At 40.0% G+C, this 14,126-nt stretch overlaps 1 protein-coding gene and 1 long non-coding RNA gene across 2 annotated transcripts in view; one reads left to right on the top strand and one right to left on the bottom strand.

The window, feature by feature from the left end:
- The window catches only part of smpd3 (sphingomyelin phosphodiesterase 3), a 43,228-nt gene extending 38,958 nt beyond the window's left edge, over positions 1-4,270 (bottom strand). The window contains exons 1-3 of the mRNA XM_041997020.1: positions 3,835-4,270; positions 3,430-3,681; positions 2,386-3,337 (exon numbers count right to left, since the gene is read on the bottom strand). Coding sequence (XP_041852954.1) covers positions 2,386-3,337; positions 3,430-3,681; positions 3,835-4,136 — 1,506 coding nt within the window. The 5' untranslated portion in view covers positions 4,137-4,270. The remainder of the gene's footprint in view (positions 1-2,385; positions 3,338-3,429; positions 3,682-3,834) is intronic.
- A 161-nt stretch (positions 4,271-4,431) lies between these two features.
- Positions 4,432-12,265, top strand: LOC121647696. Its single transcript, XR_006011876.1, has 3 exons — positions 4,432-4,581; positions 7,658-7,814; positions 10,964-12,265. It is a non-coding gene; the product is annotated as an uncharacterized LOC121647696 (long non-coding RNA).
- The last annotated feature ends 1,861 nt before the right edge of the window (positions 12,266-14,126 follow it).

The following is a 14,126-nucleotide window of genomic DNA, read 5'->3' on the forward strand; positions in this document are numbered from 1 at the left end:
ATGCAAATCTCTTTTTAGATCTTTAGATTTAGAAGGAAAAATTAAGGTCTACATTAGTGCACAAGCAGTATCACTCTCTAAACCTAATTTCCACGTAAAAGCTGCATCTCATACTCATTTATAGAAAAGGAGATCCAAAAAAGGAGAAACAAGCCCATAACGTGAGAAGCGGAGAATGCTCTCATACTAAGCAGCTGATCTGTAGGGGGTCACCAGTAGCCAGTATCTGGTGAATCAAATTTAGTCATTATTAACACAATTTATCACACAGAAATTTCTCGAACATGAGTTGTGTAAAGAACTTATCTTTGGGATTTTAGTTGGATAAAATAAGCAAGTTTCAAGACATACATTGGAATTTTTCACAATTTTCAATTGGCTGAAATATCAATCAGCCAGTATAAAAAGCTTGTAGCTTAAGCAGCGAATCTACCAGGGAGCACAAAGTGTGTGAATATACACAGACGAAGGACGAATGCTGGAGCAAATCTGATAATCCATCCAAATATATTAAATGTATAAACTTCCCAGTTGTGAATCATGGACAGTTGCTAATTGTCCATGATTTTTTTTCTGATTTATTTGCAAATGTGTGAAACGTGTGGAAAGGCTGTAAGAGTCGCTGACGGTACAACGTAAGATGTGCTGTGTGTGAATAGATGCAGATGTTGTATGCACACATTTATACAAAGGTATTAAACAGTTATAAACTTTCATTATTTTAAAAAAGTCTAAAAGCTTTAATAAGATGAAGAGAGAAGTAAAAAAATTCTATGTCAAAATATTTTGCTTCACATATGGTTTTTTTTTTTATCACATTATGTAAAAGCCAGCAAGTCATTTAGACACTGACTCTCCGGTCTTCTGTCACACATTCTTCCAACAAATCTATAATACGGTACTTTAGCATGAACAAAGTAATCGTGACATTCAGTTATTGCTCTGCCAAGGTCATACAACAGTGTATAACAGATGTCAGATTAGAGTTTAGCTGAAACGGTGCCAAGCAACGTTTAGAGCACATTTCTGCTGCAAGTGAACCATAAAATTTGCCTCACAGTGACATTTATACTTAAATTTAGCTCAGAGGGGAAACACAGGATGCCCTTTATTACATATGTAGAGAGACTAAAAAGACTAAGTGTGACTTGGAAATTATTCTAAGAGAAGGAATAGAAATTCCAAGCTATGTGAAAGCCCCTGAAATGTAGATAATTCTAAACATGAACTGAGCCATTAGTTATGGCATTTCCTCATTTCCTTTCTCCACTGACCTTCTAGTCACAACAATTCTGAATCTAATTAGTGAAATCATTGCTAAAAAAGCTTGTCTGTGATAAATAAAGAAGTTGATGTAGCAGCAATAATATATTTTCCATGCAGGACTAATGAATGCCACATCTTCAGGGAATAAGAAAAAAAAAAAACAAACAAAACAAAATAAAAAAACTTTTGTGATTATGTGATTTTTTTTTATTTTATTTTTATTTTTTTTGCAGTTACAGATAGCATAATGGGGTAATAGGTGTAATTAAACCAGTTTTGGGTCCCGGGCCATTAAATACTGGAATTTAATTCAAAGCTCTTTCTGTATCCAAGATACACACAGTGCCTCTCTGAGATCAGCTCCTGACCCACTGGTGCTGCTTACAGTAAAGACTGTGCATTGAAAAAGTAACAGAATCCAGAAAAGAAGTCTGGAAATGGAACAAATGAATGAAAGAAATTAAAGGAATGAAAGGAACATCTCAATTCTGTTTATGTTTCATCCACTTGTTCTGTTTTGGGCAGCACAACTACTTGCTGTAGTTTGATCACTAAAGTTAATTAGTTAGGCTTCAGAGGCAAAATTACTTAGTTAGAGTTTGACAAAAAAAATCCATGTGACATCATTGACCTTGACATAATCACAGTAGCCAATATGAGATAATTAAATGTCCACTCATCATGAGATTAAATTTAGCTTAGCATGAAAACTTGAAGCAGATGGAAATAGCTACCTTGACTTCCACTTTTATAAAAGTTTGCCAGCTCCAAGGCTTACTTAAAGCAATTTATTAATATTAATTCCCCCATTATATGGGTATACAAAAACCATGTTATCTAAAGGTTTGTGTGACTGACCACGTTTGGCTAATGCTATGACACATTTTAAAGCTTTTCACATCACAGAACCAGAGCAGAGCTAGGTGTCTCCTGTTTCCAATTTTTCAGCTAAACGAAGCTTAATTCGAACCTCATATTCAAAGGTATATCACAAAGGTTGCATACAAACCTACTTAAATCCTCTGAAAATGTTTTACTTTAACACTGACTGAACCCAAATAGGAGCATGAGTTCTAAAAATCAAAGAAAAGCAGCAGATAAAAAAGAAAAATGTCTGACCTTAGCAAACAGCGCCCCCTTGGCTGCTAGTGCATCCTCTCCTCTTCCGTTTGGGTAGCACTCATAACGTGCATCCAAGATTGGGTAGCGACTGGCCAGCATCAGGCCGCTGTTTAAGAATTTGAACCTGGAGCAGCAACCTTTCCAGCCGTACCGCCCAACATCACTCAGCACATAGGGGAAGTAGCGATGCAGCTGCCGCCGCAATCTTGTGGTTGCTCCATGGTCAAATACCTCCTGTAGAGCCAGGAAATCCAAGTTGGCAGGGAAAAAGGCAGAGATCTCATGGTCGAATGTTTCATCTCCATGGCGACGTTTCCGCCCTGGACGCTTGAAGATTGATGTACGTGGGACGTGAGAGAGAGTATTATTGGAGGATATCCCAACACCACCATCACCACCATGGTAACGAGTGAGGGACTCCCTCGATGCAGTCATACTGCCTGTGTCTCCTCCTACCTGGTCCCGATGATTCCCCGTCTCGGCCTCCTCCTCCTGAGGTTCCGGCTCTGGAGCACTAATGCTGATTTGAACCCCTGAGGTGTGAAGCGGGCAGTCTGTGGAGGGCTTTTGCTGCATCCCTTCCCCATGCATGGGGCAGTCATGGTTGCCAGGGCCACTCTGGCCTACTGTGGAATGCATGGGACAGTCTGCAGCCTCACTTGAAATGTGAACAGGGTAATCTGAGGTGCTGTTAGCCCCCACAGGGTGGACGGGGCAGTCTGCTGTGTTATCAGCTCCATCATGGTGAACAGGGCATTCAGTGGAGCCCTGCTCTCCTGCAGCGGGGTGAACAGGGCAGTCGGTGGCACCTGAGGGATGAATCGGGCACTCTGTGAGGGGTTCGATTTCAGTTTCAGCTGGGCCATTGGTGGTGTGTATCTGTTCTGGACGCTGATCCAGAGAGGAGGTACGACGGAAACCAGTAGCAAGACTGCTGAAGGATGCAGCACTAAATAAACAGAAGAGAAAGGAAGATATTTTAAAGTGAATATATTTACCTCACAAACAGACAAAAGGAGCCCATCAGTGAACTCTCCCAACCTGATGGAAGTGTTTGTCGGTGAGTCGATGTAGATTTTTATCTGGGGTCGACTGGCACCATTGCGAATTCGTTTCCCCACCTCGCGTGCTCTCCTGTGGGTGTCTGACAAGTTGTTGAACCTGGCCAGAGAGTCTGGCAGGAGGCAAACATTGGCACTACAGAAACAGAAGCTTCTGCCCTGTGGCCTCCATTCCCCAATCCCAGCACCCCCTGGTCCAGCCTGACCTTGCTCTGCCTGGTGCTTGTCTGGCCTGAACAAAGAGAAAATGCCATATCGAGCTAAGTACTACTTACTTTTTAAAAGAAAGAAATCAAAAACAAAGGTTTTACAATTGGAGTGAAATAATTTAATAACATGAAAAAAAAAAATACAATTTTGTATAGAACGCTGAGTAAAACCTTACCTGTGGTAGGTGTACAGGTATGGTTGGCGGACAGCCTGCAGGGGAGCCCAGATGATAAAACCCAGAAGGGCAAAAGGCAAGGAGACCAGAAGGAGAAGCAGATAAAGGGGTGCAGAAATTAGGACACACAGACTTAGGAAGGAGCAGGGATCCTGGGAGCGCTGGCGCTTCTCTAGCGATGTGGCCACACAGGAGGCTAGGAGCCGGTCCAGGAGCCAGTAGCAGGGAAACACCAGGCTCCATGACAAGCCGTCCAGGAAGTGCAGACAAGCACTGGAGTAAGGGGTGGTGTGGAGGACCATCTCTTTCCTTCTTTCTCTTTCTTCCTCTCAGTCACTTTCTCCTCACCTCACACTCTCTGCCCACATCCACATACACTCAAACAAGTGTGCACAAATCTGTCCCGCAAATTACATGAAAAGAAATGAATAAATAATAGTAATAAAAAAAGAAATCAGACTCAAATGGATACCCTCCCCCCTCCTCAGAGAAAGGAACACTACATGGTTTGGGTGATTTTTATCTAAACTCGGAAGATCGTCACAACTTGACTCACAACTTCCTGCCTCAGCAATTACACCCTGGCGAGGAGGGATCACGCAGCACAGTCTGGAGGTGGAAAGTTGCCATGATGAAAGCCATTTTCTTGATGCTGAATCTATGATTGCAAGGTCTCCAATGAGCTCTGGAGGGGGTATCCATGAAACACCACGATTTCGTCTGGACCTGGAGAAAGTGAGCAGATCGGTAAAGAAGGGAGAGAAAGAGGAAGGAGATCAGTAACTGACTCTGATGTATGCATGAAGGGAGCAACACACACATTTTGAATTGTTTGTGTATAGTATATTCTGCCTCAGGCGCTTGCATGTCCAAAGGCTAATATTGCTGTTATCTTCTGTAGATGAGAATGTCCTTTAGTTTTCAACATTAAGGTGTTAAACACCTTGATACTTATGGAATATATCTTGTAAAAAAAATATTGCTATTAAATACACTGAAACTGATGTCTCAGCCTGCCTGCTCACAAAATTTCAGACTCAGTAAATGCTATTTATTATGGCTTTTAATGCCGCAATGCAGTTGGAAAACTTCAAGTAGCCCTTGGAATATTTATATCAATATTAACTGAAGTAATGAAGGTTCACATGTATATTTAAATGCTGGTTCAAAGATTAAAAAAATAAATTCTACAGATCTGGTAATTTTCACATTTTGTGGCTCTTCACAAAGAAACAAAAGCATTGCATTTAAAATCTAAGCAAGACTGCAAATTTTTAAATCATAAACTAAACTCCCCATTAAGCTTTGTTTAATAATATTTGCATATACAGAAATTGTATCTTGATTATTCTGACAGTGAGGATTAAGGTGATTGTAATAAGCTTTAACCTACCATTAGGTTTGTTAAGCAAAGGTGTAAAACTGTGTGGCAATAACAAGTCAGAGCACATGCACAAATTCCACTATAACAAAGTTTGTGCTCACCAGACTTGAATAATTAAGATACATTTTTAAATATTTAGTTTTGAAATAAGCTGTGGAAACTCGCCCTCTGAGTGCAGATGATGAGGATGAGAATCAGTATGAAGCTAAATGTTTCTTCCTTTCTGCCTGCACAGAATCGGAACTGACAGGATTTTCCGTTTCTTTGATGGTCTCGTCACGTCTTTCATGCACTGCTCTTCTGAGGTCTCTCCACAGATTTGATGATGTTTCAATCAGGGAACCTTAAGGTCCACGGGACAGCCTTCAGCTAAATCCCTTGAAGTGGTCCATTGTGGATTGTGGGGCAGGATTTAGATCATTATTCTATGGTTGAAAACCATTTCTTCCTCCCTTTTAAAGACAGTTTGGTAGCATTTAAATTAATCTATTTAATATTAATATGGAAATAAACATCTGTCTAGTCTTGTTATTCTGCAGCCTTTTTTCCTCTAAATTTTCCTGCATTCTGAGTTCTGTTTTATCTTTGTCAAGCTGTTACAGCTTTATGTAAAGAATATGTTTCTGTGTCAATGTCTGGAGCAAATAAACACCTGGATGAGGGAGAATTTTCTGCAATTAAATGAAGACAAAACTGAGATTATTCTGTTTGTTAGCAAAGAGAAGAGGGTTAGCATTGGTAAACACCTGGAGACTCGGGTTCTTAAAATCACCGAAAGTGTTGATAGACATAGACCTGACTTTCAGCAGCCACATCAAAGCTTCACTAAGAAGCTTTTAACAAGCTCAGAAACATCAACAGAAGTTTAGTCTCCCAGAAAGACCAAGAGAAACTCATCCATGCATTCATCTCCAGTAGGCTGGATTACTGTAATGGTCATTTAATTTAATGGTCATATAAAGAACATTAAACATCTGCAGCTCATACAAAACGCTGCTGATAGATTTTTAACCAGGACTAAGAGATCTGAACACATCACACCAGTTATAACATCTTTACACTGGTTTCCAGTCATAGAATAGATTTTAAAACCCTTCTGATCATTTAAAAATCCCAGAACAGTGTAGGTCCAGAAAACATCTGTGATATGTTCAGAGAATATAAACCTAGCAGAGCTCTTAGATCCAAAGACTCTGGTCAACTAGTCCAGACCAGAGTCCAGACTGAACATGGAGAAGCAACATTTAGCTGTTATGCTGCAAACAAATGGAACAAACTGCCAGTGGAGATCAAACTTTCACTTTTAAATCCATGAAATCTGCATTGTAACCTTTAATTTATCTTGCTTATAATCATTTTAATGTAAATTAAGATTTTACTATGATTTTATTGTGACTTTTTCTATTTCTTGTTGTTGTCCTTTTACTACTTTTTAACACTTTCTTTGCACCACCTGTAATGCTTTTACTGTTTTAAATAAAACAGTTTTAATTGCCCTGTATATGAAATGTGCTATACAAATAATCTTGCCTTGCATTGCCTTGGCTTTCCAAAATACATAAGGCTTGTTTAAGTGTTTATTTACAAATTACAACATTTACAGCTAATTACAGGAACCCATGCCTGCAGGCTGTTTGGACAAATAAGAAGCAAGAGCATTCATAAAACCTTGATATTTGCATTACCTAGCCTTTCCAAATAAATATAATGAACAAGCAATTGCCCGAAGAAGAAAATTAAGGTATGAGACCTCCTTAAAAGGTATCTGAATTTATTGAAGCAGATTTTAGCATGATACTGCTAATGTTATGACTTAGAAAAATAAACGCACTTTATATCTTTTTAACTATCCAGTCATGTGCTTTTAATACGCTCAAGAGACACTACAGAATCAATTACTCTTTCAAAAATAAATTATGAGCAGCCTAATTCCTTCATGTCAACAGTGGAGGGTTTATGAAGACACACAGAGTGCCCTGACCTCGGTGCAACCTAAAATACCCCATGAGGATCAGCAAAGCAACAGTACAACAGTTTTTAAAATAAGTGTCTGTCATGACTAAAAGACTGTAATCCACCAAACTTCACTGCAAAGTCTCAACCATTTATCATAGGCACATTTATAGATTCCATATAAAAGCAAAGCCTAAAAAGTAAAGATTTTATTATACAAATGTAATTTCACTCTTGATATTGGCAAAGAAATAGTTTTTAAGATGGAATGTTTCTCTGCGACACAACTCTGCAGGAGTCATTTGTCACTACAGTGTTATTTTCTTCGAAAATGATGCTAGACAGGCTCGCCGTCTGAACAGCACATCTTTCTCAGATGATGAATAACTGCCGGCTCCTCCATGCCAATAATCATCTTCTGTTCATTCAAGACCTTTGTGTACAGTAATGATTCTTGTTATGACAGAAGTGCTGCCTGTTTTGTAGGATGCCAGACTTTTCGAATGTTACATCCTGGTGTGCTGGTTGAGCCCAAGACGGAGAGATGACCTGCTGACTCATCGGTTGGGGCGACTGAAGTTTCTGCAAGTTTTTGAGCAGACTGGCTGAGTTCAAACACAACCAGAAGACAAGTTAAACACAGGTCAGCCGACAATGTTAGAATTGTAGTCCAGTCTCAGGACAAATCCTTATATAGCCTATCGCCCTTGGAAACAGTTGTCACAGCCACTGGTGCTGGACTCCATAGTCAGGTTTCACGTTGACCAACCACAGCAAGAGGGTAATAAAGTCCTTTGATGTGTTTTACAACTGTATTCACTCCATAAGGGCACTGAAGATAACAGTCCTGTAAAACAGTTCTGATCACAATCATTAATGACTAGCTGTGTCTCTCACAGATGGTCACTATCTCATCAATACAGTCAATACAAGATTTTTCCATTAAATACATAACTTGGCAGCAAAGCAGTATGTCCGACCATGCTGTCTAATTTTTTTCAAGACAACCACTATCAAATTGCTTTTTGGTTCGAAGGCTGTGCTGCTCAAGTGTACTTTGGACTCTTTCAAGATTTGTTATGATGAGTTTCCATGGCAACAGAAGAGTTCTTTACTAGCGGGATTAACTGATGAAGCCTCCAAAACCTAATTAATGAGTGAAATAACACATCAAATCCCAAACAAGTTAAAGAGGAAGCAAAGGGAATGCAGGGCAGGAACAAGACTAAGGGAAAAGTGGTGGACATCCAAACCTTTTCTACCAACCTTTCTAATGGGAAAACGGGGTTTACTAGCTAACAAAATGAATAAGCTCTAACAGCTAACAAGGACTCATAAAGAGTACAAGAAATGCAGCATTATGTGCTTCACCATCTGTATACTGGTTTAAGACCGTATGTGCAGACCGTGACAGAAAACTCAGTGGAAAGATATGGAAGGTGGAATTGCAGTGCTCTTTGACCACCATGAAGGAGATCTGCAGAAGGGACATGGAACTGTTAGCCATGAGTTTTCATCCAGAGTTTACCTGTGTTATTCTGGTAGTGATTTACATCATACCTGGTACCAATGCAGACAAAGCCTGTGTCATCAGCTTTGTCATTGCTAGGCTACAAACACAGCACCCTAATGCATTCATTGCAATCTCTGAAGACTTCCACGTCTCCATCTCTGCAACATTACCAACATCTACAATTTGTCAGCTACTCCACCAGAGAAAATAAGATGTTGGACTTATTTTATGCAAATGTTAAAAATGCATACAGCTTCCCTGCCCTGCTTACTTTAGGAAGATCAGACCATGATCTGGTTCTTCTCACCTCCACCTTCAGGTTCATTGTTCAGCAGCAACCAGTCATCACACAGATTATTAAAACCTGGGCTAATAAAGCTGAAGATGCTCTGAGAAGGCCCTTTGATGACACAGACTAGAATGTCCTCTGTGAACCAGAGATGACATCAATGCCATGAGTGAGTGTACAACAGATTATATCAACGTCTCTATGGACAGCACTGTGGCAACAAAAACTTTGAGAAGCTTTTCCAGTACCAAATCCTGGATCACCAGTGACCCAAAAAGTTCCTAAGCATCAAAGAGAAAGTCAATGGATGGAGACAGGTAGTTACTGAAGACGAGGCAAAAACAACTCAAAACAAAGATGTGCAAGGAGGACTACAGGACAAAGCAAAACAACCTGAGGGATGTGTGGTCAGGAATGAAAAAGATCACCAGCCTCAAGTTAAAGGGGGGTCAGACTGATAGAAGTCTGGACAGAGCTAATGGGCTGAACATGTTCTTTGGATTCACTTCAGCCCCTTGGCTCCAGCCCAACAGACCACACACCCTCCATGAGCCCACAGCTTTCCTGTCACACCTCCACTCTGTCACCCTGCAGCTCAGTCATGGACCTAAACACAGCCTCATCTTCCTCCACATCAGAACATACTGAGACCTCTTCTGCTTCCATCTCTAGTCTGCTTGTCTCCTGCAGTCAGATGAAGAAACAACTGAAGAAACTGAACTCGAACAAGGCTGCATGTCCAAATGGTTTCAGTCCCAGGATTCTAAATACCTGATAAACTATACTGGATTCTTAAACACCTTTTCAACACCGGCATGAGTCAGAAAAGGCAAGGCAAGGCAAATTTATTTGTGTAGCACACTTCATGTACAAGACAACCCAAAGTGCTTTACATAAAACATTAAAAGCATTACAGCAGGGAGCAATAACAAGTGAATTAAAAAACCAAAACATTAAAAGAAATAAAATAAATAAAAACAGAAAGACAAAGATAAGATAACATAGATAAAATGCAAGAAATAAAGTTCCAGTGTGGGGAAAGACAATATCAAAAGATGATCAAGTTTAAAGATTCCAGCTTAAAAGAACCAGATGCAGATCTGGACTCTAAATAAAAAAATATTGAAATGCAGCAGAGAACATGTGGGTCTTTGACTTGGATTTAAATAAACTGAGGGTTTCAGCTGATCTGAGGCTTTCTGGGAGTTTGTTCCAGACATGTGGAGCATAAACTGAATGCAGCTTCTCCATGTCTGGTTCTGACTCTGGAAACTGATAAGAAACTGGATCCAGATGACCTGAGGGTTCTGGCAGGTTCATAATGGGTCAAGAGGTCCCTGATATATTTCGGTCCTAAACCACTCAGAGCTTTATAGACCAGCAGCAGAACTTTAAAGTCTATCCTCTGACGAACAGGCAGCCAGTGTAAAGACCTCAGAGCTGTACTGATATGGTCCACTGTCTTGGTCTTAGTGAGGACTCGAGCAGCAGAGTTCTGAATAAGCTGCAGGTGTCTAACTGATTTTTTAGGTAGACCCGTAAAAACACTGTTATAATAATCAAGCCGACTAAAGATGAAAGCATGGACTTGGTTTTTCAGATCTTGCTGAGACATCAGATCTTTTACTATCATCTTATATATTCTTAAGGTGATAGTAGGCTGAATTTGTAATTCCCTTCATGTGTTTCTTAAAGTTAAGGTCTGAGTCTATCAATACAGATTTCTGGCCTGGTTGGTGTTTTTTAGGTGTATAGACTGAAGCTCTGTGGTGACCTTTAATCATTTCTCTTTGGAAGCAAAGACAATTATCTCAGTTTTGTTTTTGTTTAACTAAAGAAAGTTCAGAAACATCTAGTCATTAATACCCTCAATGCATTTACCAAGAGCCTGTACGGGGCCTCGGTCTCCTGGTGACATTGTAATATATATCTGTGTGTCATCTGCATAGCTATGGTAACTAATTTTGTTTTTCTTTATGACCTGTGCCAGTGGGAGCATGTAGTTGTTAAACAAAAGAGGCCCCAGGATGGAACCTTGGGGAACTCCAAGAAAAGATTGTGCTGTGGAAAACATCCTGCCTTGCTCAGGTACCTAAAAAATCCCAACCATCTAAACCAAATCACTACAGACCTAACATCTCACATCATGAAAGTCCTACAGAGACTGTTATAGGCTCACATCAATAAGCAGGTGAACACCTTTTCAGGATCCATTACAGTTTGCTTATGGTAATGGTCTTGGGGTGGAAGATGCCAAGAAGTTCTTCACAAGAAGTAAGTACATATAATTGGTCAGTGAATTTGTGAGGTGATGCAGAAACAATCACCTCATCTGGAACACAAACAAAACGAAAGAGATGATTATTGACTTCAGGAGGAACAGGAGTAAACAAAGCTGTTTACATCCTGGGAGAAGAGGTGAAGTTGGTGGAGGAGTACAAGTACCTTGGAGTTCAACTGGGCAACAGACAAGACTGTAAATACAACAAAGAGGCATGTACAAGAAGGGACTGACCAGACTAAGGAAGCTAAGAACATTCAATGTCCGCACCAAGATGTTGCATATCCTCTATAGATCTTTTGTGTAAAGTGCAGTCAGCTTTGCAACATCTGTTAAGGCAGCAGCATGTCATGCTCCGTGGTTCGGAGCCGGCTTTTCCCAGCTACCCTGAAGGCATCTTCCCCGCACGCTGGCTTGATTACTGATGCGCTCCACCTGCGCTGAGCACTTTATATACCTGCCTGTTTCATCTCTCAGTTGCCAGATCGTCTTGGTTCTACCCTGTACGCTTCCAGCCCTTATTTCTCAGCCTGTTTGCCCGTCTGTTGTTGACCCGTTTGCCTTGGATTTGGATTCTGCCTCAGCCTGCCCCTGTCTGGTACTCTGCCTGTCTCTGTTTGGATCTCCTGGCTCTGGACCTCTGGAATCGATTATTGGACTTGGATTACGGATTACGGACTACTCCCCCTAACCCCCACGAGGATTCTCGTTTCCCACTCTGTCAGCCTGGCCGGCAGTTCAACCTATCCAGATACTAACCCCTCTTTTGCTCAGCAGCTTCTCCTACAGCACGCAGCAGATTTCCCCCCCGGATTCCCGTGGCTCTGAGCTTGAGGATTCCTCCCTCTCCCGCTGGACCTCACTCTGCTGGTACGTCAGCCACACCATTACGCACTGTAACCTGCCGCCCCCTGCTTACTAACATCTGTCTCCATATTCACAGAAGCCTGAACTTAGAAGACCCGGATTGCACATTCCTTACATTGTAAACAAATAAAAGTTTGTACCCATCCCTGGAATTCTGAGTCATCTTGAGTCCAAACCTATTAGCATCATGACACAGCATCAGAACCAGAGACTTAAAGAAGCTGAACAAACTGATCAAGAAATATGGTTCTGTGCTGGGGATGCACTGTAGGCTAGCTTTCTGGAGGCCGTTCAGTCTGCATGTAACTCTGTAAAATCACAGTTTATTAATCCTGCTTTTAGAGTTTTGTACAGATTAACTATAAAAAACATAATTAGTAAGATTTTGGGGTGTATGTTTGATTCTTAATATGTTAAGACAGAGCATGGCTAACTGGTTCACAAACCTCCTAGATAGCAATATATATATAAAAAAAATGTTTAGCCCAGTTTGAATTATTTTGTCAAAATTTGATTTATGATGTTGAATAATTGTGAACGTAACTGCACTCAACACTTGCCAGCTCTGTAACGAAGCTATAACCACCACATGTAGTCCGAATTTGGCCAAACATGTCTGCTATCTGGGCTTTACCTTTATGCTAAGATAAGCTAAGTGCTACTTGCTGTGATAATAGCATTCACTAATTACAGAGGAACATTTGGAGTCTTATACTTTTCAACATCTAATCATTTCACAGTATGTCTTTCAATCTAGTTTTTAAATTAGATTTCATATAAAATAAATAAATATGTGGTAATAGGTACAGTGTGGGCTGTAAGCCACTATTAAGCTTATATTTGCCCAATAAGCTATTAGTTAAATTTTTGCAGTTAAATCTATTACTGATTAAGAATTGCCTGAATATGGGATCTGCTACTTTGAATATTGTAATTTTTTTGTGTTTCTCACTTCAAGCTGGTTTCAAAGCACAGAGAAAGATGAATGTCAAGCGTCTGAGGGTGAAACTGGCCAACTGTGAGGGAAGAGAGGCTTCACTCCACAAGCTTTGTTCATTGCTAGCTGCTTTTATGTTCCCCAGAGTGTTAAATTCTTTGACCCACAGTGTGTGAAGGTTTCAAATTTTCAGTATGAATGTTTCCCTCAGATCTTGTGAAGGGATTTAAGAAAAAGACAGCATCAACAACAAAACACCCATAAATCACAGCTGATTTATCAGTGAGCACAACTGTCAATCTTGGCCTTATCACAGGAAACGCTGTTGTGCATAATTCATACCCAAACGCATGTACTTACAAGGAGAGACAGGAATACACAGCCTTGAAGAAAGAACCAGAAAAATATCATCAGGCATTTAACGGGCAGTTACACAAAGAAATGTAAACTTAGACTTAAATGATCTTTTGAAAATAGTTTTGTTTTTTGGTGTTGGTTGGAGAGACTCTCAGGGGTTAACTGTTCAAATACTTCTGAGTTTATATGATCAAACACTCCAGAAAATAAGCAATTAAATGTATGTTATCATCTGAAAACAGCTTCACAAAGTTAATCTTAGTTTTTGTCTCTCGCATAGATATTTTGCTACAAACCAGTTGTTTCACAATCTTACTGAAAGTTGAATAAGGGTCTTACAGAAGGTAAAAAGAGACGTTAGCTACAATGACATGTTTTTGTTAAAAAAAATTAGATACCTCCATCTAAAATGATTAAAAAGGCTCAAAACACCTATAAAGCGATACATAATGGCCACAATACAACAGAAGTAAGACACAGGGGGATGAGAAACAACCACAGAGATTCAATGGGGGAAAGAAAGATAGAAAAATACCATCAGATGTAAAACAACCAATGACAAAGTAACCAAAGTCAACATAAAACCACCTAAATTATATACAGCTGATTAAAGGTTGGCAACAAAGACATGCAAAATTATCTAAATGTGTAATTACACTTTAAATGTTCCAGAAAGGAGACATGACTATGGGAACTGCACAGTTAATTGTG

This window comes from Melanotaenia boesemani, chromosome 10, assembly GCF_017639745.1.
Source record: "Melanotaenia boesemani isolate fMelBoe1 chromosome 10, fMelBoe1.pri, whole genome shotgun sequence".
NCBI lineage: Eukaryota > Metazoa > Chordata > Actinopteri > Atheriniformes > Melanotaeniidae > Melanotaenia > Melanotaenia boesemani.